Genomic DNA, 26,104 nt, shown 5'->3' with positions numbered 1-26,104 from the left:
CGTTCGTATTGTGAATGATAGGGCATGTTTAATGTACTTCACTAACACAGTCAACACACCCGTTTTGCTTACGTCTCTCCACCACCAGGAAACTATAACAACTTCCCGCATAAGAGAAAACGAAACTTAAGTGCTGTTTAGCTGTGTCGTGCCTCTCTGTCTGTGTGCAGTGAAATGGCTGAAGCCAGGTTTTCTCAGGACCAGTTCAGATGTCCAGTTTGTCTGGATCTACTGAAAGATCCAGTGACTATTCCCTGTGGACACAGTTACTGTAAGAGCTGCATTACAGACTGCTGGAATCAAGAGGATCAGAAGAGAGTCTACAGCTGCCCTCAATGCAGACAGACCTTCAGACCAAGACCTGCTTTAAATAAAAGCACCATGCTGGCTGAAGTGGTGGAGCAACTGAAGAAGACCAAACTACAAGCTGCTGATCCTGCTCCATTTCTTGCTGAATCTGGGGATGTAGAGTGTGACGTCTGTACTGGAAGAAAACACAAAGCTGTGAAGTCCTGTCTGGTGTGTCTGAACTCTTACTGCCAAAATCACCTTGAACAACATGAGAAACTCTTCAAAGGAAAGAGACATGATCTAATGGACGCCACTGGACGACTACAGGAGATGATCTGCCGTAAACATGAAAAACTGCTGGAAATATACTGCCGCACTGACCAGAGGTGTATATGTTTGCTCTGTATGGTGGATGAACACAAAAGTCATGATACTATATAGGGCTGTGCAATTAATCGCAATCGCAAAAAAATCGCGATTTAAGCACATGCGATTTCTAAACGGCACAAGGCTGCGATTTTATCTATCCCCCCAACAGCACCCCCGCCCCCCTTGAACGTCAAGTTCATTTTATTTTCGATATAGCGCCACATCACAATAGAAGTCATTTAAGGTTATCTTTCCTATAGAACAGGTCTATACATAGTTCTTTTATTAAACATACTAAATTGCCTTATGTTATTTATCTTATTTACACTAAGGCATGTCATTTCTGTCTCTTCATGGTCGCGTGATTACAATGTCTCCTCCAAGAAAACACGGACTGGATCGCGGACTCCATTCATAAAAAAACCTAATCTACTATAGCGCGGAATGCCACGTAATTCGTCGATTTTTTGGATGAATAAATCAAAAGTTGGTCTGTCACTTAATTCAAATCGCGATATGGACTAGTGTCTGTGAAAACTGAAATGCAAAAAGACCGTTTTAATATGAATCCTGCATGTTTCGTTTGCTTCTGTATGTATGAATAGTGGAGACGCGTTTTATTTCTTTACTACATGCAGACTGAAGCACACGTGACGCTCCCGCTAATTTTTGGCATTTGGATCTCACATGAACAGATAAACTCAATCGCCAAATCGCTGCTGCTGTGAGTTTCACTTTTACCGTTTCATTTGAGAAAACTAGCATCACATACACACAGAAACTTCACTGCAACCTGTCAAAATAAAAGTACGGTTTAACATGTAACAGAACAATATTAGTCCTGTATTACTTTTGTACAGTATAATGTAGGTGTTTATATATTCCTATTTAAATAATTTACATAAAACAATATATATGATAAAAAAAAATATTACAACAAGATTAACCACTTAATTATTATTTAAACGTTTTAAACTGAATATAATTTTTCTTCCACGCATTGATTTTAACAGTAAATTTCTGTTTGTTTGACAAAAATTAAAAGGGTTTATTTTTCATTTGATTAAAAATAAATAAATGTTTATGCTTTTTCATTATCAGAAAAATTAAAACACATAAGAATTTCTAAAAAAAAAAGAAAAGAAAAAAAAAAGCAAAAGATTTTAGAACCCTCAAAATGTTAAAGTTTAGAGTTTTGGACTTATTTTTCCACTGAAATGAATGTATTCGTTATTGCACAAAGTAGGCTAAAGTACCGGGAAAAAAGTAAAATGGCTTATTTATTTTATGTTGTCTGTTTTAAAGACAATTTTACTACAGTTTTGTTTATTAAACTTAATACTATGTTATTTCATGGTGAAATGTTTTGTTATGCACTTCATGTGCACTGAATACATTTAGAATGTATGTATGTAGCTTGTTTGAAAAAGCAAAAAAAAAAAAAAAAAAAAATCGCAAATAAAATCGCAATCGCAATATTCGTTCAAAAAATCGCAATATGATTATTTTGTCCATATTGCACAGCCCTAATACTATATCAACTGCAGCAGAGAGGACAGAGAAACAGGTACAGACTGAGACACACTGACAGGATTATTCAGGCAGGAGTCATTTAGAAACATTTAACTCAATGTACTGTTGTTTTGTCCTATATAGAGACAATTGGATGAGACACAGAGAGAATTCCAGCAGCAAATTCAGGGGAGAGAGAAGAGGCTTCAGGAGCTGAAAGAGGCTGTGGAGACTCACAAGGTGAGTTCTGAGGAGAAGCAGCAGCACTGGTTTAGTTTAGACTCTTCTTTAGTTGGTTATTGAGGGGGATTTTTAATTCCACTGAAGCACAGCAGACTATGAGCAGCAGTAAGAGCTGATTGTAATGTGTGTCCTACAGCGCTCTGCACAGACAGCAGTGGAGGATAGTGAGAGGATCTTTACTGAACTTATCAGCTCCATTGAGAGAAGACGCTTTGAGGTCACACAGATGATCAGAGATCGAGAAAAGACTGTAGTGAGTCGAGCGGAAGGACTTATGGAGCGACTGGAGCAGGAGATTGATGATCTGAGCAAGAGAAATGCTGAGCTGGAGCTGCTTTCACAGACACGTGATCACATCTATTTCCTTCAGGTAGCACCAGGGCTTAATGTGTGGGGGATGCAGAGGATGAAAAAAAGATTTGTCAACTTACTCTAACCCTAACCCGACCAGTCTAATACTTGACTAAGATTCTAATGAGAGTTTACAGATATGTAGGTGCAGCATTTTTTATATTCAACAGAATGGGTTAAAGGGACCATCAAAATAAAGTAAAACCAAAATTCTCTACATATAATAATTTACAAACTAAATAACAGAGATTGGCCAGCAATCAGTATTAACAAGCTGTGCAACAGAGCCATTGAACTATTTAATCATTTTCATAAAAAAAAAGACCTGTCCCATGTCATAAAACACCAAAGCACACATCTCAAATCATGCTCATTATGTGAGTGTTCTGGAAAGAAATCAACAGACTTATCTGAGTTTAAGAGGTCATGGAAACCTTTCCACTGTAAGTTAAATATTAATAATAATTATGTATTACATATAACTTGGTAGTAAAACAAAGTTAAATTGGTGCAAAGATGAGTATGTTTGTTTTGTAGAACATTGGCAACTGCTTTTTATCACTTAATTAGAAGTGAACAAATATTAAATTGTCATCTGTTACAAAGACTGCTGAACAGACAGACATTAAAAATCAAAGTAAAGCTCTGTAAAAACTTTAACACTTTATAAACACATTTGTGTAACAGTTCTACACACACTTGTGGTCTTCATGCCCACTTAAACTTTTGGGACAAATGCAAGAAAAACTAAGTGTAGGTATTTGGACAAGCCCAGTCACTTGCTTTATTTGTAAATGAATCAGCAGTTTTGAACAAACCGTTTGATTTAGTGATTCAATGAATCACTGATTAGGACAGGGACTTGCAGCCTCCTACTGGTGATTTTAATGTCATTTGTCCATGACGAAGCATTATGAAGGACCAGAACTATAAAGAGTTTTTTTTTTTTTTTTAAAGAAATCTAAATAATGATGTGTTTAAAGATTAGACAAATTGTGTTATCATTGAGTAAAGCCAACAATCAAATACTTGACCACACCAACTCTCTTGGAATGTTTTCACAATTTTGCCATTTAATTGAATTCCTGTATTTCATTACAGAGAGCTTTTATTGATCGTAAACAGTGTTTAATTTCTAGTTCTATCTAATTTTTTTCTCTGGTTGTTTGTCTTTGTGTCTGTGTAGAGTTTTCCATCTCTCTCTGACGCTCCTGGATCTCCACACATTCCCAGCATAACTTTTAGTTCCTATGATAATGTAGGACAATCAGTCTTTCAACTAAGACAGAAACTGGAGGATTTTTGCAGACAGGGGATTGAAGAGATATCTGGCAGAGGTAAAACTTTTAATATAATGAAACATGCTATATAAACTGGGGTGCACATAAGTGGTCCACAGGTCCGCATGCACAACCAAAATAAGAAAATGAGCGTGCATTTGCATAGCGACTTAGTTGACAGCTGTTATATCATTTTAGATCGAGCTGTAATACTGTAAAAGATTTCTGTTCTAACTGAAAGCATAATTCTAGGCTATTCACTGCAGTTAAAAGCACTAAACCCAGGAGCGCTTCAGAAGCTGCGTTTCTATTACCCTTTAAATTGTGCAAATTAGAAAGTGCGAACTGAAAATACGCCTAATGGAAACGTGTCAATTGTGCAAAAACTCCCATATTTTGCAAAAAAGTTTTTACGCTTGCATGAGGTGTTTTTTTTAGGCAATTCGAAAAAGGAATATTTCGCAAAACAGCAATGGAAAGTTTTTTTTTCTGTTTTTTTTCTCGCATTTATAGGTCACATTCGATTAAATATAGCCAAAAATCCCACAAAAATCCATTGGCATGACTTATCGTGAGAGGAAAAAAAAAAATGTTTCAGACGCATTACATCGGTTAATGGAAACGACGTCATTTCGCAATACTTTTTAATCAACATTTATAAAATAGCGCCAAAGTTTTGCGCAAATCTGTAATGGAAACACAGCTAAAATAAAATAACTGTTTTTATTTATTACACCCTTTTTATTTGAAAACATAATAGTATTACCACACTTTATTATTTTGTTAATTATTTTATTTAAAAATAAATACACAAATAAAGTCCAATGATATTATCATCACTATTATTATTTCATTATATTTAATGAGTCACACTATGCAGCTGTGCAGCACAAGGACCAAATCTCCAGGTACTCTAATGAGAACCGTGTATATAAATACTGTACAAATTAATGAGTTTGTATATCAGTTGCAGCAGAAAGGCCTGATGCAGAAAATGCTGGATTTATTTCAAAACAGACAAAGGATTTCCACAGAGCACAGACATTTCAAAAAGGTAAGAGATTGGAGACCCTTTTAAAAAAAAGTTTCTCAACTGACATAGAAACACATGCTGTACAGATTATTAAATTCACATATCGATTGCAGCAAAGAGGCCTGAGACAGAATATTTACACAGAGTACAGGCACTTCGAAAAGGTAAGAACTGGAGAAAAATCTAAGTGATAATATATTGTGTTGCAATAATGAGTGCACCACCTAGAAAGTTACAAAATAAAAATTTTGTATAAAGGAATTTTTACACAACAGGGATCTGAACCAAATTATTTAAGCAGGAGTTGTTGTAATGTTAAGTCCTTTAGACATCAAATGGGAATATTAGTTTATTTCACACAATACACACTTCTAGGCCGGTTTTAAAGACAGGGCTTAGACTACATTATCACAAGTGAAAATCCTGCCGTAGACATGTATTTCACTAAAGCAGTGCTCATAAACTCTGGACCTCGAGATCCACTTTCCTACAGAGTTTAGCTCCAACCTGGATTAAACACACCTACCTGCAACTTTGTAGTAATCCTGAAGATCTTGAGTAGCTTGTTCAGCTGTGTTTGATTAGGGTTAGGGCTCAAGTCTGCAGGAAAATGGATCTCAAGGTCTAGAGTTGAGGACCCCCGCTCTAGAGGCTATATTAGAAACATTCTCTATCAAACACCACGGTATTAAAGGAGGCCATCTTCCAGGAGTTAACCAAGATTTGTTGTAAACTTGTACACTCAGGGGTAGAAGAGTAGTACACTTAAAGTTATGGAGGACATATTAAGCGCTAGAATATTACAAGTTCTTAATGTACTTAATTTACAGATAGGTCTGTTTTTATTAAGTCTTTTAATGTAAATGTTTCATTACTCATGATGCTGTGCTACTATGTGTGTTTATATTGTTATATTATTGTTATATAATTGCATATAATTTCATGGTATAATTATTTATATAATTGCAGCACTGACACTTCATGAAAATCTGAGACAGAGGATGGCCCTCATAGAAGAGAAAGTACTGGAAACTAATTTACTCTGAAAAATAAATTAGTACACCATTAAATATGATGTTAAAATTCAATGCTTTAAAATGTTTATTGAACTGATTGCAGAAAAAAGAACTTTTAAGAAAATAAAAGATACATCATAGAGGTATAGTAATGGAGACTCATTTAATACTCTCAAAAAATTGACAAACTATAAAAATACATTTACACAGAATATATATGTTGGTTTCCACAGTAAGATGCACCAGATCACCCCAGGATATGACAGCAGGAAAGCGTGTTGGGCTGACAGAAAATATCATATATATATATTTTGTTTTTTGGACTTAGCCAATGATTCCAATGGCATAAGGACTTCTAGAGTCTCTAACATCCATTTCTGGAGCAATAAAAAATGTGTGATTTTCTTGTTTTATTCACTCGAAGGCTCTGATTGGCTGATCATTTGTATTTAATGCTTGAATAAGGCAATGAATTGATGGCAGCCACAAAATGTCAGTAAATAAAGTCAGATTAAATTCATTAAAAAAGTATTTGTATTATTTAAGTTTACATTTAATTATAGCAATGTGTAATGTGGGGTTTTGTTTTGTCTTGGTGTTTTCATGTTCATGTTTTCATGCCTTTTATTTTGTAGTTTCAAGCTGTTGTGTCTTGCTTCCCTTGCCCTCGTGTATTCCTGTCATTGGTTCCCTAGTTCCATGTGTCATGGTCTGATTGGTTGTCATTGGTTGCTATGGTCTTGTTCTTTGTTTTCCATTGGTTGGTTCTTGTCATGTGTCCCTCTTTGTTTAGTATAAAGGTGCGTTCATGCCATATCGGAATTCCCGTAATTACGAGATTCCAACTTGTAAAAGGCGTTCACGTCCTCGTACAACTTGTGAACTGGGTGTCTTCTGAGAGCTACGACTTTTACCACATGATCGCCTTACCACCTGACCAACGTAGGCTCTGTTTAGGCGTTGATAGTGTTGCCATAGAAAAAGCATAATTCCAAGTCCGAGGATGTGAACAGCTCCAAGTAGAACGTCACGTGTTGTCATCTCGAAATTACGGTAATTACTATATGGCGTGAATGCAGCATTAGTAGGCCTTATGTTTCAGTTGTCCTCTGTTGCGTATCAATGTTGTGAACCTGCTGTCCTGTGAGTGTTTGTTCAAGTCAGGTCTGTTTCAAGTCAAGTCTGTTTCAGGTCAAGTCAAATTAATGTTAAGTCTGTATCAAGTCAAGTCAAGTTAAGTTTGTTCATGCCAAGTCAAGTCATCAAGTCACTGTTTGGATTATCGTCTGGTTGTTTGGATTTCTGGATTTATCCACTGTTTCAGTAAACTGCACTTGTGTTCATCACATCTCGCCGCCTCAGTGGACTACTTATTTGTTACACAATGTTAGTCTTGTGATGGACATTCCCTTCCTTTGGCCTGAGAAACTGGAAAAATCTCAAATATCCCTGCAACCCTGCATAGGACACGTGGTTTTGAAAAATAATGGATGTGTTGAAATTGCAGTTTACCTTTGAAATGGGTGGAGAAAGAAACTAAATGTGCTGTTTGCTAATAGCTTTGTATCGTGTATTTTCCAAATCAGTTTTATACTGTAATCCACAATATTCTACTGACTCCTTTGGACTCCAAATAGCTCTGATAATATATGTAGGCAAACATTTCATTGTATTTTAATTCTGAATCCTAGCTGATCCTATAGCTGATCTTTGTAGGATGGTAGATCTCCAGGAGCAGGGTTGGGCCCCCCTGCTATAGAGAATGGGAACGTGACATCAACAACTCACGCCATTCCAGGATTAAGGGACACGGACAATACAGTAGAGACTGGGTAATAGTGGAGATAGATCTTAACATTTATATTAAACAGTTAAAAACACATTAGAATGGAGAATGCCTGCTTGTGTTATGAACTGCCATATCTGCTGTCATGCTCAGATCTAAAATGAAACACAATTTTCTGTTGAAACAACACAATTGTGAAAGCAGCTCAATACAAATAAACAGCTTGACCGAAATCTGGCTTTGTCATTTGTATTTTTTAGTTATAACAGATTCATAATCCCTGATCAACTTGAATGTGTAAGTCACTCTCCGTGTTCATAAAGCAACTGCTGATTCATAGTTCTGATTCATGAGAAATGTGTTTGTTCCATTTAAGTCCAGTAAAAGTTATTTGGTGTACTGCTTTCACAATATCATTGATTTCAGAACTGCAAGTTTACTTCAAGGGATAGTTCACCCAAAAATTAAAGTGTGATGTTTATCTGCTTACCCCCAGGACATCCAAGATGTAGGGGACTTTGTTTCTACAGTAGAACACAAACGAAGATTTTTAACTCAAACCATTGCAGTCTGTTAGGCATATAATGGCAGTGAATGGGCACCAACTCTTTGAAAGTAAAAAAAAAAAAACATGCACAGTAAAATCCAAATTACACCCTGCTGCTCGTGACGATACATCGATGTCCTAAGACACAAAACGATCGGTTTTTGCAAGAAACTGAACAGTATTTATATCATTTTACCTCTGATATACAGCAATGTCCAACTTGTCCTGAGCGCGTACTCAGCGTCTGGCTTGCTACCTGTGTATGCGATCTGGCATAAGTATACGCAAACACCGGAAGCGATCTGTCGTATACTACACTTATTGTTTACAAAGAGCACAGAGACTGTGGGTATAGCGGCTATTCAAAATGGTAATTACCTGCACTTATCCTGATTGTTCAAAACAAATTAAAGCTAAAAGATTACGTTTGCTTGCGCAAACTCATCCGGGCCTGTCGACTGTTCATGTGCACCTTTCAAACTGGAATCATGCCGGAATAACCTGTGATGTCCAGGGCACTTACTTACGGTCAAATAGCACAAATGTATGATGTAGTAAGAGATACACAAAATGTGCAGAGCGGTGGGTCGCTTACACGTTTAAATGGGTCCTATTGCTCTTTTACAAAGTCTTTATTTTCTTTTGGGGGTGCACTTAAACATGCTCTCATGCTTAGTGGTTTGAAAAACACATAATTTTTCACATAAATCACATTATTACAAAGACTTTTTCCCCAGCCTGGCACAAATGGCTCGATTAGTTCCAGATTCCACCTTCCGAAAAACCAAATGTATTGTGATTGGTTAGCAGTCCCACTACATTGCAATTGGCGAAGCCAGCATTCATTACTGCCACGCCCTTTACCAAAGCAGCAAACTAGATTAAAGGGATTCTTCCATTTTAAATATGGATATTTTTCTTACAAAAACACATCTGATCACTAAAGGAGGCTTTTACTCATCCACGATTTGAATTTCCGTTCTAACGTTTTATCAGAATTTGAAGAAACATTTCAGCTTAAAATAATAAATGCATTTCATTTAAGGCAGGGTTTTTCCTGCATAAAGAATTTTAAGGCGACTGCTTTTATACCCCTTCACCACTGACATGGTTTCTGTTGCAGGTTCCATTCTCAAACTCTTCTACCCATTTCCACTGCACAAATGTACACATCTCTTGTAACCTGTTTTCACAAAACAATAGTTAACCACCAAAATAAAAGATCAAGTGGTTTCAGTCAAAAAAGGTTTCTCTTACAAGTGCAGCGCAAAATATGCATGTTATTGTACAAAACGTTGAGTCTTTAACCTTCTGGGGTCTAGGGATTTTGAGAAATTTTAACACTCTGAAAAAGAAAATACACTACCAGTCAAAAGTTTTTTTTTTTTTTTATTACAGAATTTCCTTCTGCTCACCAAGCCTACATTTATTTGATCAGCAAAAGCAGTAATATTGTGAAATATTTGTATTAAAAAAAAAACTGATTTCTGTTTGAAAATATTTTAAAATGTAATTTATTCCTGTGATCAAAGCTACATTTTCAACAGCATTACTCCAGTCATCAGTGTCACATGATCTTTTAGAAATCATTCTAACATGCTGTTAAAGAAACATTTATTATTATTATTCTCATCAATATTTAAACAGTTGAGTACATTTTTTTCAGGATTCTTTGATGAATAGTAAGATCCAAAGATCAGCATTTACTTGAAATAAAAAGCTTTTGTAACATTATACACCATACTATTCAAAAGCCTGAAGTCTATTTTTAGAAATTAATACTTTTATTTAGCGATGCTTTAAAATTATGATAAAGACATTTATAATGTTACAAAAGATTTTTATATCAAATAAATGATGTTTTACTTTCAATTCATCAAAGAAAACTGAAAGAATTCTTCTGAGCGGTTTTCAACATAATAATAAATGTTTTTTGAGCAGGAAATCAGAACATTAGAATGATTTCTGAAGGTTAATGTGACTGGATCATGAGTAATGATGATAAAAAAATCAGCTTTGACATCACAGGATTAAATTACGTTTTAAAATCTATTCTATTTTATTATATAATTTTTTTATTGTTTTTTTGTACTTTGGATCAAATAAATGGAGGATTGGTGAGCAGAAGAGACTTTAAAAAACCTTAAACATTTTACTTTCAGAAAACTTCTGACTGGTAGTGTAGTAATGTCTAAAGTCTGATTAGATTTCATAAAACAAGAATCTATTAAATGTCTCGAATCTTAAATCTTTAAAAACACTGTCCATTACTTTGAAACATCCACAGTTTTTTCACTGATGTTAATCATAAACATTTAAGTATATATTATTTATCTTTTTTTTTTTTTTTTGCACAAACAATTGCAGCAGTCCTCTCCTATGAAAGCTATTACTCTATAATGTAGGTTGTCTGCCTAAAATGCATGGACAGTTTGAGGTGTTTGTGTGGAACACATCTGTATTTCTTTATGATACTGCCGACTAGTGGACGTTTGTATTATGAACTGTACGGCAAGTTTAACGGAGTTCCTGTTTTGCCCACGTCTATGAAGGTAAAACAGTAGCAAAACTCGAGAGCTTGTTGATCTGAATGTGAGAACTTGTCATTTTAATATTCGTATTTGTAAGCTGAAATTTGAACTCACAGCTCTGATGTGAAAAGCTGAATCTGTCGATTTGCACACACAGACAATGGTCAAAACACCCGTGTTTTGAATTTGAAGTTGCAAATTAATAGCTACAAATGTGTAAAATGATATTCACACAAACAAAATGAAAGACACAAATGTGTACGACATATTTGCTTTCGCACTTTACTTCAGTTTTACTATACAACCTCAAGTCAGCACTTACAACCTCTCGGATCTGACAGTACAACTTCAAATCCTAGCGCTTTGACTTTTGCTACTCTTTTTGCGATATTCCTGTAGCAAAACTCACTCGTGCACTTGTAAATGCAGACGTGAGAGAGCAGAGTGGGGGGCGGGGCTAGGGTGGGAAGGAAGTCATTTTATTGGTCGATGCCTGACCAATGAACAACGCTAGCCATCGTGAATTGCAGTGCGGTTAGAAACATTTTTTATATGTATCAGTTATTAGTAAAACGCTGGAAACTATTTTCATTGAATATCCTTAGCTTTTAGGGGACTTTGCACTGCATTCATCTTGTCATTCAGTTATAAACAAATAATAAACAAATAATGCAACATCTTTCATCCTACTGCATATTGCAGAGTAATATCGCTGTACCAGAACCGCTGAGAAAAAGAGTTTAGAGACATGCTTTGATCTCGCCGCCACACGGTCACGTGGTTCATGGAAATCTCAATAGTTCCAAAAACTCTGCGCTGTGAAAATATTTGAATGCAATTAATCAGGACAGACAGGAGTTTCGCTGTATTTGCAGCAATTTCTAGTAATTATTAACAAATAATGTGCATTGATTTTGGTACTAAATAATATGCACAATAATTATGATGGTCATTTAAAATTTAACATTTTTTAATATGCCTATTATTCCAGTACAAAAGGGCAATTTAGAGGCATTTAGTGGCTAGAAAGATAATATTTATATGTAATGCCATGGTTTAACCACTAGATGTCCTTATGGCTTTTTAATAAATACTTTAGCTCAAGTTTCTCAAAACAGTATTGCCGGTCAAAACTGCTTATGCTTTTAGATTTTGCTTTTTAAAGTACATTTAGGCATTATCAAGCACTCGATTTTATACGTTTTTTAAATTGTTGCATTTAAAAAGGTTAATTAATGACATCCCGTGTTATTTTATTATATTCATATAAGCACAAGTGAATATTAATAAAGACAAGCAAATAAGGAATTTAACCCAATAAAGAAGTTTAAATTATATAATAAAAAAATAAAATAATAATAAGATAATAAAAAACAGAGTTAAATGGAAAACTCTGGTACAGCGATATTCATTGGTCAGGCATCGACCAATAAATATGACTTCATTCCCACCCTAGCCCCGCCCCCGACTCTGCTCTGTCACGTCTGCGTTTACAAGTGCACGAGTGAGTTTTGCTACAGGAATATCGCAAAAAGAGTAGCAAAAGTCAAAGCGCTAGGATTTGAAGTTGTACTGCCAGATCTGAGAGGTTGTAAGTGCTGACTTTAGGTTGTATAGTGAAACTGAAGTAAAGTGCGAAAGCAAATATGTCGTACACATTTGTGTCTTTCATTTTGTTTATGTGAATGTCATTTTACACATTTGTAGCTATTAATTTGCAACTTCAAATTCAAAACACGGGTGTTTTGACCATTGTCTGTGTGTGCAAATCGACAGATTCAGCTTTTCACATCAGAGCTGTGAGTTCAAATTTCAGCTTACAAATACGAATATTAAAATGACAAGTTCTCACATTCAGATCAACAAGCTCTCGAGTTTTGCTACTGTTTTACCTTCATACACGTCTCCCAAACACTGAACCAGGAAATGAAATCAACTGCCCACTTTGAGGAAAACGAAACTTAAGTGGTGTGTAACTGTGTTGTGTCTGTGTGTGTATGCAGTGAAATGGCTGAAGCCGGGTTTTCTCACGACCAGTTCAGCTGTTCAGTATGTCTGGATCTACTGAAGGATCCAGTGACTATTCCCTGTGGACACAGTTACTGTAAGAGCTGCATTACAGACTGCTGGAATCAAGAGGATGAGAAGAGAGTCTACAGCTGCCCTCAATGCAGACAGACCTTCAGTCCAAGACCTGCTTTAAATAAAAGCACTATGCTGGCTGAAGTGGTGGAGCAACTGAAGAAGACCAAACTACAAGCTGCTGATCCTGCTCCATTTCTTGCTGAATCTGGGGATGTGGAGTGTGACGTCTGTACTGGAAGAAAACACAAAGCTGTGAAGTCCTGTCTGGTGTGTCTGAACTCTTACTGCCAAAATCACCTTGAACAACATGAGAGTTTCTTCAAAGGAAAGAGACATGATCTAATGGACGCCACTGGACATCTACAGGAGATGATCTGCCGCAAACATGAAAAACTGCTGGAAATATACTGCCGCACTGACCAGAGGTGTATATGTATGCTCTGTATGGTGGATGAACACAAAAATCATGACACTGTATCAACCACAGCAGAGAGGACAGAGAAACAGGTACAGACTAAGACACACTGACAGGATTATTCAGGCAGGAGTCATTTAGAAACATTTAACTCAATGTACTGTTGTTTTGTCCTATACAGAGACAATTGGATGAGACACAGAGAGACTTCCAGCAGCAAATCCAGGGGAGAGAGAAGAGGCTTCAGGAGCTGAAAGAGGCTGTGGAGACTCACAAGGTGAGTTCTGAAGAGAAGCAGCAGCACTGGTTTAGTTAAGACTCTTCTTCAGTTGGTTATTGAGGGGGATTTTTAATCCCACTGAAGCACAGCAGACTATGAGCAGCAGTAAGAGCTGATTGTAATGTGTGTCCTACAGCGCTCTGCACAGACAGCAGTGGAGGACAGTGAGAGGATCTTTACTGAACTCATCAGCTCTATTGAGAGAAGACGCTCTGAGGTCACACAGATGATCAGAGATCGAGAAAAGACTGTAGTGAGTCGAGCGGAAGGACTTATGGAGCGACTGGAGCAGGAGATTGATGATCTGAGCAAGAGAAATGCTGAGCTGGAGCTGCTTTCACAGACACGCGATCACATCCATTTCCTTCAGGTAGCACCAGGGCTTAATGTGTGGGGGATGCAGAGTATGATTTTTTTTTTTTTTTTTTTACAAAAAGCATCACCTCTGTAAAACCACCTTCCCTTCTTACCATCTGATTAATAATGTTATGTATTATGTAAAACTTATGATGCAAATAAAATACTAACATTTTTGGTAACACTTTATTTTGATGGTCCCTTTTGAACATTCTTCTGACTATAAGTAACATTGCATCTACATATCAACCACCTCTCATTAGAGTATTAGTAGACTGATAACTCCCAACAGACATTCTGACTAGGTTATTTTTTCAAGTACGTCAACTTACTCTAACCCTAACCCCACCAGTCTACTAATCCTCTAGTGAGAGGTGGTTGATATGTAGATGCAATGTTACTTATAGTCAGAAGAATGTTCAAAAGGGACCATGAAAATATAGTGTTACCAAAAATGTTAGTATTTTATTTGCATCATAAGTGTTTCGTTTCTAGTTCTAATTTTTTTTCTCTGGTTGTTTGTCTTTGTGTCTGTGTAGAGTTTTCCATCTCTCTCTGACGCTCCTGGATCTCCAGACATTCCCAGCATAACTTTTAGTTCCTATGATGATGTAGGACAATCAGTCTTTCAACTAAGACAGAAACTGGAGGATTTTTGCAGACAGGGGATTGAAGAGATATCTGGTAGAGGTAAAACATTTAATATAATGAAATATGCTATATGAATACAGTACAGATTAATAAAATTGTATGTCAATTGCAGCAGAGAGGCCTGAGGCAGAAAATGCAGGATTTATTCTGAGACCGAGAATTAACGATTCCCCCAGAGCACAGGCACATCAAAGAGGTAAGAGACTGAAGACCCTTTAAAAAATCTGTTTTTCAACTGATACAGAATCTGCAGGATTTGTGCAGACAGGGGATTGAAGAGATTACTGATAGAGGTACAACTTTAAATATAATAACACATGCTTTAATGCTGTACAAATGACTTAATTCATATATAAATTGCAGCAGAAAGGCCTGAGACAGACAATGCTGGACCTTTTTGGAGACAGAGAATAAAGGATTCACACAGAGCACAGGCATTTCTAAAAGGTAAGAGACTGGAGATCCTTTAAAAAAATCAGTTTTTCAACTGATACAGAATCTGCAGGATTTTTGCAGACAGGGGATTGAAGAGATTACTGAGTGAGGTACAACTTTAAATTTAATAACACATGCTTTAATGCTGTACAAATTAATTAATTCATATATAAATTGCAACAGAAAGGCCTGAGACAGACAATGCTAGACCTTTTTGGAGACAAAGAATAAAGGATTCCCACAGAGCACAGGCATTTCAAAGAGGTAAGAGACTGAAGGGCTAAAGAAAAATCTATTTGATGAAATGTTATGTTGCAATAATGAGTGCACTTTCTAGCGGTAGCCAACATTACTTTTTTTTTCCCAGGTGCTTTAGCCTACTTCGTGTAATGATGAAAACCTCCTCGCGGGATCTTGATTTTTTATTTATTACTGAAAGCTGGCTTCCAAATGGGGACTTAAGTCCGTTTTCTGATCTTTTGCCACAAAACTGTTTGTTTTTTAATTCACCACGTACAACAGGCCGCGGTGGAGGACTGATTTCTATTTTTAAAGACAGATTTTCTTGCAGCCAAACTATGTTTCATGCTTATCAGAGTTTTGAACTGCAGCTGTTTACATTTGATCTGAATGGTCCACTACTGGTTGCTTTGATTTATCGTCCTCCTAAGCACAATTTACATTTTTTAAACGAGTTTGCAGACTTCTTGGGGGATTTCTACCCAAATTTGATAAACTGTTAATCCTTGGTGATTTCAACATTCATGTGTGTTGCACAACGGACTCATTATCTAAAGAATTTTCTAATCTGATAAATGCCTTTGATTTCAATCAGTATGTTAATGTCCCGACTCATCGGTCGGGACATACTCTTGATCTTGTGCTTTCTTATGGCATTTCACTTTATGAGCTTGAAGTAACTGAAAACGGGTTTTCTGACCATAAAACTGTTATGTTTTCTGTTCCCTGGGTACCAACTTGTGCTAAAGCCACTAAATGTGTCCGTAAATCTAGAATAATTACTCCATCTACTAGCAAATCTTTTTCATTAGCTTTCTGTGATGCTGTTCAAACAGTTGACATAAGTCAGTGTGATCTGAGTCCAGATGAGCTCCTACTTAAATTTAACTCCACTTCTTTGATTATCTTGGATTCAATTGCGCCTGTAAAGACTTTAAAACTCAAACCTAGATCTGAGCCCTGGATTAACGATAACGTTCGTGCCTTGAGGCAAATCTGTAGACGGGCGGAGCGAAAGTGGAAAAAGGACCGGCTCCAGATTTCGCTGGAATTATTAAGAGATTCATTATCTAATTATCAGAAGGCATTGAAAAAATCAAAATCAAGGTATTTTGCAGACATTATCAATAATAATTTCCATAGGCCCAAAACCCTTTTTACTGTTTTTAACTCTGTTGTCAACCCAACGGTCTCAAAGTACCCTGCTGTTTCAAAAACAATGTGTGAGGATTTTCGGATATTTTTTTGTTGACAAGATTAATTCTATCAGACGGGGGATATCTCACCCTGATTCTGATCCGTCCATCTACTCTGTTTGTTGTGCAGAGTTTAGTCAATTCAAACCTATTTCTTTTGAATATCTTCAAGAAATAGTATGCCAGCAGGCTCTGCCGTTGATATCTTGCCTCCTTTTTTCCTGAAACAAGTTCTTGATGCAGTAGGTCCATATCTTGTGACTTTGATTAACCGATGTTTTGAAACTAGTTATGTACCTGACGTGTTAAAGCATGCTACAGTATATCCTTTGCTCAAGAGACACAATTTAGACCCTACTGTTTTAGAGAACTATAGACCAATTTCAAATTTGTCTTTTATTACAAAGATCCTCGAGAAAATAGTGCTTCTACAATTGCAGAGTTTTTTAGATGAAAATAAGATATTTGAGGTCTTTCAATCAGGTTTTCGAAAATTCCACTCTACAGACCCAGGTGAAAAAAAAATATACTTAAATGCAATTAAAATACACTTAAATACCCGCAAATACATTTTTAGTACATTGTTTTTTTTTGTGTTAAATAAAAGTTTGATGGTTATACACTATAAATTTACTAATTAAAAGTATGTTTATACTTCAGTAGGACTTTAGTACACTTGACAAAAGTATACTAAATACCAGTAATACTTAAATATTTTTTTAGTGTACTACAATAAAGTACACTACAGAAAAAACATCCAAAAGAGTTTTATTAGTGTGTTTTTCAAAAGTGTGCTTTAAATGCTTTAAACATTAGTTGATTTTTAGTACACTGTTTACATACTAATCTTGAGTTTAAAATAAGTTAATATATAAAAAATCTATTAGTAATGTATTGTAGTAGAAGTACATTTTCCCAAAAGTTGTACTTAAGTACACTTAATATGAATGCATTATTATCACTAACACTTAAATTGATTTTGAGTGTGGTAATTTTAAGTTTACATTAAATTGATTTTATTAAAAATCTATTAGTAATGTACCGTAGTAGAAGTACATTCTCTCAAAAGTTGTACTTAAGTACACTTAATATGAATGCATTATTATCACTAACACTTAAATTGATTTTGAGTGTGGTAATTTTAAGTTTACATTAAATTGATTTTATTAAAAATCTATTAGTAATGTACCGTAGTAGAAGTACATTCTCTCAAAAGTTGTACTTAAGTACACTTAATGTGAATGCATTATTATCACTAACACTTAAATTGATTTTGAGTGTGGTAATTTTAAGTTTACATTAAATTGATTTTATTAAAAATCTATTAGTAATGTACCGTAGTAGAAGTACATTCTCTCAAAAGTTGTACTTAAGTACACTTAATATGAATGCATTATTATCACTAACACTTAAATTGATTTTGAGTGTGGTAATTTTAAATTTACATTAAATTGATTTTATTAAAAATCTATTAGTAATGTACTGTAGTAGAAGTACATTTTCCCAAAAGTTGTACTTAAGTACACTTAATGTGAATGCATTATTATCACTAACACTTAAATTGATTTTGAGTGTGGTAATTTTAAGTTTACATTAAATTTATTTTATTAAAAATCTATTAGTAATGTACTGTAGTAGAAGTACATTTTCCCAAAAGTTGTACTTAAGTACACTTAATGTGAATGCATTATTATCACTAACACTTAAATTGATTTTGAGTGTGGTAATTTTAAGTTTACATTAAATTGATTTTATTAAAAATCTATTAGTAATGTACCGTAGTAGAAGTACATTCTCTCAAAAGTTGTACTTAAGTACACTTAATATGAATGCATTATTATCACTAACACTTAAATTGATTTTGAGTGTGGTAATTTTAAGTTTACATTAAATTGATTTTATTAAAAATCTATTAGTAATGTACTGTAGTAGAAGTACATTTTCCCAAAAGTTGTACTTAAGTACACTTAATGTGAATGCATTATTATCACTAACACTTAAATTGATTTTGAGTGTGGTAATTTTAAGTTTACATTAAATTTATTTTATTAAAAATCTATTAGTAATGTATTGTAGTAGAAGTACATTTTCTCAAAAGTTGTACTTAAGTACACTTAATGTGAATGCATTATAATCACTAACACTTAAATTGATTTTGAGTGTGGTAATTTTAAGTTTACATTAAATTGATTTTATTAAAAATCTATTAGTAATGTACCGTAGTAGAAGTACATTCTCTCAAAAGTTGTACTTAAGTACACTTAATATGAATGCATTATTATCACTAACACTTAAATTGATTTTGAGTGTGGTAATTTTAAATTTACATTAAATTGATTTTATTAAAAATCTATTAGTAATGTACTGTAGTAGAAGTACATTTTCCCAAAAGTTGTACTTAAGTACACTTAATGTGAATGCATTATTATCACTAACACTTAAATTGATTTTGAGTGTGGTAATTTTAAGTTTACATTAAATTTATTTTATTAAAAATCTATTAGTAATGTATTGTAGTAGAAGTACATTTTCCCAAAAGTTGTACTTAAGTACACTTAATATGAATGCATTATTAGCACTAACACTTAAACTGATTTTGAGTGTGGTAATTCTCCCAGGTTAAAAAAAAGTGCACTAAAATACACTTTATTTAAGTATACTTAGTACACTTTTCAGTAATGTACTAAAAGTGCTCTATTTTCGCACACTAATTTTGTACTTATTGTACTAAAAAATTGTATTAAGTATATGTTAAGATAAACTTAATACCATCTAAGTGTACTCAACTGTGCTATTTTGAGACACCATGAAATTGAACTAAAATGTGCTTTTAACATACTATATCTGTATTTAAAAAAATATATTTAGTTACAACTAGAAATACACTTGAACCCTACTTTTGAACATTTATAAATATATTTATGACTAATTTAAAGTATAGCAATAATATATTAAAAGAATAAAGAATATACAAAGTGTGAAAAAAGTGTGCTAAAATACAATTTAAGTACACTTAGTGCACTTCCCTAATGTACTTAAAGTGCTCTATTTTCGCACACTAATTTTGTACTTATTGTACTAAAAAATAGTATTAAGTATATGTTAAGATAAACTTAAGATCATCTAAGTGTACTCAACTGTGCTATTTTGAGACACCATGAAGATGAACTAAAATGTGCTTTTAACATACTATCTCAGCATTTCCAAAAAATGTATTTTGTTACCATTTCTAATAGGATTGAAACATATTTCATAAACCTTTAAATATACTAATTATACATAAAAAATAAACTTACTGATTATTTAAAATACATGAATAATATATAACAAATGTATACAAAGCGTATTTATAATGTATTGCCCAGATATTTTTATCAATAAAAAATACACTTGTTGATTATTTAAAATACATGAATAATATATGACAAATGTATACAAAGCGTATTTATAATGTATTGCCCAAATATTTTTATCAATAAAAAATACACTTGTTGATTATTTAAAATACATATATAATATATAATAAATGTATACAAAGCATATTTATAATGTATTGCCCACATATGTTTAATAATAAAAAATACACTTCTTAATTATTTAAAATACATGAATAATATATGATAAATGTATACAAAGTGTATGTCACGCCCTTGGACTGTTTGTCTTGGTTTTTCCCAGTGTTTCCCCCATTGGACTGTCTGTTTGGTTTCTCCCATGCCCTTTTTTGGTCTTCCTGCTCATTAGTGTGATCCCCTCCACCTGTTGTTGTAATTATCTCCCCTTTATAAGTTTGTTTGATTTCCTTGTTTCTTTGTCCGGCTACAAGCGTTACACCTATGTTCCTTCGTTGTGTGCGCGTCTTCTCCCGCCATTCCTGTCTATTGTTACTCTGCCTGAGGATTTACTGAAGACTTTTTATTGAAGACGTTATTTTTTGCTTCCCTACACGTTTCGTGACAACGTATTTATAATGTATTGCCCATACATTTTTATTCATTATAATACACTTATTAATTAATTAAAATATATCAATTATATATAATAAATTTATTCAAAGCGTAATTATAATGTCTTGCCCACATATTTTTATTAATAAAAAAATACATTATAAATACGCTATGTATACATTTATTATATATTATTCATGTATTTTAAATAATCATCAAGTGTATTTTTTATTAATAAATATTTGGGCAATACATTATAAATACGCTTTGTATACATTTGTCATATATTATTCATGTATTTTAAATAATCATCAAGTGTATTTTTTATTAATAAAAATATTTGGGCAATACATTATAAATACGCTTTGTATACATTTGTCATATATTATTCATGTATTTTAAATAGTCAACAAATGTATTTTTTATTAATGAATATATGTGGCCAATACATTATAAATACGCTTTGTATACATTTTTTTATATATTATTCATGTATTTTAAATAATTAATAAGTGTATTTTTTATTAATAAAAAACATGTGGGCAATACATTATAAATACGCCTTGTATACATTTGTTATATATTATTATTGTATTTTAAATAATCAGTAAGTTTATTTTTTATGCATAATTAGTATATTTAAAGGTTTATGAAATATGTTTCAAATGTATTATAAGTGGTAACAAAATACATTTTTGGAAATGCTGAGATAGTATGTTAAAAGCACGTTTTAGTTCATCTTCATGGTGTCTCAAAATAGCACAGTTGAGTACACTTAGATGATCTTAAGTTTATCTTAAGGAGTACTTAAGAATAACTTTTAGTATATTAAGTACAAAATCAGTGCCCGAAAAAAGAGCACTTTAAGTACATTAGGGAAGTGCACTAAGTGTACTTAAATTGTATTTTAGCACACTTTTTTCACACTTTGTATATTCTTTTAATATATTATTGTTATACTTTAAATTAGTCATAAATATATTTATAAATGTTTAAAAGTAGGGTTCAAGTGTATTTCTAGTTGTAACTAAATATATATTTTTAAATACAGATATAGTATGTTAAAAGCACATTTTAGTTCAATTTCATGGTGTCTCAAAATAGCACAGTTGAGTACACTTAGATGGTATTAAGTTTATCTTAACATATACTTAATACTATTTTTTAGTAGCCTGGCAAGCCAGACCCACATAAATGTAGGGTCTGGGCACTCTCCATAGACAGGGCTCAACCGGAGGGGTGGGATAAACGGTTGTCTTTCAAACTCCTCTCCACGCAATAGGATAGCGCTACAACCAATCAGAGACTTAGTCGGTCAGGTGACGTAGTCAGAGCGACGAAGATTTTTAACAAAAATCAGTGCACTGTGCAGTCTGTCAGCTAAATAATAGACATAGATGGGCACTAAACCTTTAAAAGTAAACAAAAACATGCACAGACAAATCCAAATTACACCCTGCGGCTCGTGACGATACATTGATGTCCTAAGACACGAAACGATCGGTTTTTGCAAGAAAATGAACAGTATTTATATAATTTTCTTTTTACCTTTGATACAAACCCACGTCCATCTGTCATGAGCACGAGTTTAGCATATCTATGATTCGACTCGTCACATGTGAACGCGCTTTGATGTAGTATACGCAAACACCGAAAGGGGAAATATGTAAAAAAAAAAAAGTCCAGGATGAGTTTGCGCAAGCAAACGTAATCTTTTTCAGCTTTAAATGGGTTTGAACAACCATGACAAGCGCAAGTAATTACCATTTTGAATAGCCGCTATATCCACAATCTCTTGTGCTGTGTAAACAATGAGTGTCGTATACACGCCACAGATCGCTTCCGGTGTTTGCGTATTCTACACCACAGCGCGTTCAGATGTAACGAGCTCCTGCTCAGGACACATGGACGTGGCTGTGTATCAAAAGTAAAAAAATATATAAATACTGTTCAGTTTTCCACGCTTAATTCACGGAACCAGGAATTCATGTCTGACTGAACTTATGGTCGCAGGTCAGTCGTCATCATGTTAAGCCCGCCCACCGACTCGTGATTGGCCCGGTACATCTTGGATTTTTCGGAAATTTAAGTGAATTGAGAGTAACTAGACTGACCTTAGAAGCAAATGTAATTTGCTGCCGCTAGGGGCGCGTCTAGATTCTAGGCTAATTTTTTAGTACAATAAGTACAAAATTAGTGTGCGAAAATAGAGCACTTTTAGTACATTACTGAAAAGTGTACTAAGTATACTTAAAGTGTATTTTAGCACACTTTTTTCACATTTTGAATATTCTTTTAATATATTACTATTATACTTTAAATTAGTCTTAAATATATTTATAAATGTTTAAAAATAGGGTTCAAGTGTATTTCTAGTTTTAACTAAATATATTTTTTAAAATACAGATAAAGTATGTTAAAAGCACATTTTAGTTCAATTTCAGGGTGTCTCAAAATAGCACAGTTGAGTACACTTAGATGGTATTAAGTTTATCTTAACATATACTTAATACTATCTTTTAGTACATTAAGTACAAAATTAGTGTGCGAAAATAGAGCACTTTTAGTACATTACTGAAAAGTGTACTAAGTATACTTAAATAAAGTGCATTTTAGTGCACTTTTTTTTTACCTGGGGAGACTGCACTCCTGAAAGTTTTAAATGATATTCTACTTACTGGCGACTCTGGAAACCACTCTGTGCTTGTGCTCCTAGATTTGAGTGCTGCGTTTGACACTGTTGACCATGCAGTCCTTCTTACTCGCCTGGAGCACTGCGCAGGCATAACAGGAAGCGCTCTTGAATGGTTCAATTCATATCTTTTAAATAGACGTTTTAATGTTAATATGGGTGAACACTCATCTGAGTCAGCTCCTCTAGCATGTGGTGTACCTCAGGGTTCCATCTTAGCTCCAATTCTTTTTTCTTTGTATATGCTGCCATTGGGTTCTATTTTTAGGAAGCATGGTCTGTCATTTCACTGCTATGCAGATGACACTCAAATATATTTGCCCTTAAAAAAGAGTTCCAATGGCTTAGAAGCACTCATGACTTGTTTGGCTGATGTGAAAGCCTGGCTATCTTTAAATTTTCTTAATTTTAATGAGAGTAAAACTGAGATAATAGTATTCGGTCCTTCAGACTCTGTTAGTACATCAACAATACATTTTGGTGAGTTATCTTCCTCTGTAAAACCTTGGGTTAAAAATTTTGGGGTTATCTTTGTTGATAAGCTGAAATTTGACAAACACATCAATGCAGTGGTCAGATCGTGTTTCTTTCAGCTTAGATTACTAGCTAAAGTTAAACCCATTTTGACGAGAAAAAATTTTGAACAATTGATCCATGCTTTCATTACGACGAGACTGGATTACTGTAACTCACTATATTTTGGGATTAGCCAGTCAGCTTTATCCCGGTTACAAATGGTTCAAAATGCAGCCGCTAGACTCTTAACCAGGACTAAAAAACGGGAGCACATTACACCAGTTTTACGTTCTCTGCACTGGTTGCCTGTGCGGTATCGAGTGAATTTTAAAATGATTCTTTTGGTGTTTAAATCATTAAACGGTCTGGCCCCTCCGTATCTCTCGGAATTACTTACTGAGTATCGTCCGGTTCTGTCTCTCCGGTCATCTAACCAGAAACTGCTATGTATCCCAAAGTCAAAGCTGAGGTGCAGAGGAGACCGGGCTTTTTCAGTAGCTGCCCCCAGATTATGGAATGCTTTACCTCTGTGTATTCGCTCTGTTTCATCCTTATCTGTTTTTAAAACTATGCTAAAAACGCATCTTTTTGAATTAGCATATACTTAGTGAGGAAGTTGTATTGAAATGTTTGTTTTATTATGATGTTTTTATTGCTTATTTGTATTGTGCAATTGTCTATTACAAATATGTGCAGCACATTGGCAACCTCGGTTGGGATAAATGGTGCTATATAAATAAATTTGACATTGACATTGACATAAAGAGTGTGTAGTCCCCTTAGTAAATATATCAGGATGTATGAGTACTGAAAGTATGAAGGAGTTATCAATGATGTCATGCATTTACACAACTAAAATGAATTCATAACATTATATAAAGGCGTAAAACAGAAGATGCATTTCATAACCTGCTCTGTAGGGGACTTTATGTAAATATTTAATTACTCGTTATGCTGTGCTACTATGTATGTTTTTATTGTTATATTATTATTATTATTATTATTATTATTATTATATAATTGCATGTAATTTCATGGTATAATTATTTATATAATTGCAGCACAGACAATGGGTGAGAGATTGAGACAACGGCAAATGGAAAATGAAAGAAAATAAAAGATTCACCATAGAGGTATAGAACTGGAGACCCATTTATTCTCCAAAATAAATTGACACACCATGAAATAAGACATACAGTGCTTTAATAATTGTTAAATTGATATATTCATTTCATTTACACAGAATATGTATGTTGGTTTCCACAGTGAGATGCACCTCGATCACCCCAGGATATGATGGCAGGAAAGAGTGTTGGGTTGACAGGAAAGCAAATGCAGGCAACATATGCATGACTTTAAGATGGTGAATCTTATCAAGATTTTGAATAATACTACTTTGTAGATGGATATAAATGTATATACATTTTCTTTTCGGACTGAGCCAGTGGTTCCAATGACATAAGGACTTCTAGAGTCTCTAACATCCATTGCAGGTGTAATGCCAAATGTGTGACTTTCTTGTTTTATTCACTCCAAGGGCCTGATTGGCTGATCATGTGTATTTGAAGCTTGAATAAGACACTGAATTGATGGCAGCCACAAAACGTCAATAAATAAAGTGAGATTAAATTCATAAAAATGTATTTGTATTATTTAATTTTACATTTAGTGATACCAAAATTAGCCTTGTGATGAACATTCCCTGCCTTTGGCCTGAGAAACTAGAAGAAGCTCTAATTTCCCTGTGTGTGTGTCACACTACTACACTTGGATGGGTTAAATGCAGAGCACAAATTCCGAGTATGGGTCACCATACTTGGCCAAACGTCACATCCTTTTCTTTCCTTTTTCTTTTTGTATCTTGTATTTTCCAAATCAGTTTCATATTGTAATTCACAATATTCTACTGACTGTGTGTTTGGGGTCATTGTCATGCTGGAGGGCCCAACCGTGACCCATCTTTAATGCTCTTAAAGATGCTCTTAAAGGGGGCAGCCGTGGCCTAATGGTTAGAGAGTCGGACTTGTAACCTAAAGGCTGCAGGTTCGAATCTCGGGTCCGGCAGGGATTGTAGGTGGGGGGAGTGAATTACCAGCACTCTCTCCACCCACAATACCACGACTGAGGTGAGTCCCTTGAGCAAGGCACCGAACCCCCAACTGCTCCCCGGGCGCCGCAGCAATGGCTGCCCACTGCTCCGGGTGTGTGTTCACGGTGTGTGTGTGTGTGTGTTCACTACTGTGTGTGTGCACTTGGATGGGTTAAATGCAGAGCACAAATTCCTAGTATGGGTCACCATACTTGGCCTCACTTCACCTCCTTCTTACTGCG

The 26,104-nt window shown here is 34.5% G+C and overlaps 2 protein-coding genes across 2 annotated transcripts; both read left to right on the top strand.

The window, feature by feature from the left end:
• The first annotated feature begins 174 nt into the window (after positions 1–174).
• On the top strand, positions 175–8,080 carry LOC141290320 (E3 ubiquitin/ISG15 ligase TRIM25-like). The gene is made up of 8 exons (XM_073822498.1): positions 175–728; positions 2,194–2,227; positions 2,317–2,412; positions 2,552–2,785; positions 3,953–4,103; positions 5,014–5,100; positions 5,193–5,243; positions 6,049–8,080. Exons 1-8 carry the CDS (start codon positions 175–177, stop codon positions 6,123–6,125), a joined length of 1,284 nt encoding a protein of 427 aa, XP_073678599.1. The 3' UTR covers positions 6,126–8,080.
• Positions 8,081–12,441: 4,361 nt separating this feature from the next.
• LOC141290319 (tripartite motif-containing protein 16-like) lies at positions 12,442–25,391 on the top strand. The gene is made up of 10 exons (XM_073822497.1): positions 12,442–12,550; positions 12,963–13,551; positions 13,641–13,736; positions 13,876–14,109; positions 14,636–14,786; positions 14,860–14,943; positions 15,111–15,194; positions 15,366–15,446; positions 24,835–24,906; positions 25,040–25,391. Exons 2-9 carry the CDS (start codon positions 12,967–12,969, stop codon positions 24,888–24,890), a joined length of 1,371 nt encoding a protein of 456 aa, XP_073678598.1. The 5' UTR covers positions 12,442–12,550; positions 12,963–12,966; the 3' UTR covers positions 24,891–24,906; positions 25,040–25,391.
• Positions 25,392–26,104: the final 713 nt, after the last annotated feature.

This window comes from Garra rufa, chromosome 17 (assembly GCF_049309525.1).
Source record: "Garra rufa chromosome 17, GarRuf1.0, whole genome shotgun sequence".
Lineage (NCBI taxonomy): Eukaryota > Metazoa > Chordata > Actinopteri > Cypriniformes > Cyprinidae > Garra > Garra rufa.
Note: the sequence above shows the minus strand (reverse complement) of the source record. Positions and strands in the feature narration are given on the sequence as shown.

Coding starts and splice junctions, on each gene's coding strand:
- LOC141290320 (XM_073822498.1), top strand. CDS start 175: ATGGCTGAAGCCAGGTTTTCTCAGGACCAGTTCAGATGTCCAGTTTGT. Junction 4,104..5,013: donor TGAAGAGATATCTGGCAGAG/GTAAAACTTTTA, acceptor TTTGTATATCAG/TTGCAGCAGAAAGGCCTGAT. Junction 5,101..5,192: donor AGCACAGACATTTCAAAAAG/GTAAGAGATTGG, acceptor TATCGATTGCAG/CAAAGAGGCCTGAGACAGAA.
- LOC141290319 (XM_073822497.1), top strand. CDS start 12,967: ATGGCTGAAGCCGGGTTTTCTCACGACCAGTTCAGCTGTTCAGTATGT. Junction 13,552..13,640: donor CAGAGAGGACAGAGAAACAG/GTACAGACTAAG, acceptor TGTCCTATACAG/AGACAATTGGATGAGACACA. Junction 15,195..15,365: donor AGCACAGGCATTTCTAAAAG/GTAAGAGACTGG, acceptor AAATTGCAACAG/AAAGGCCTGAGACAGACAAT.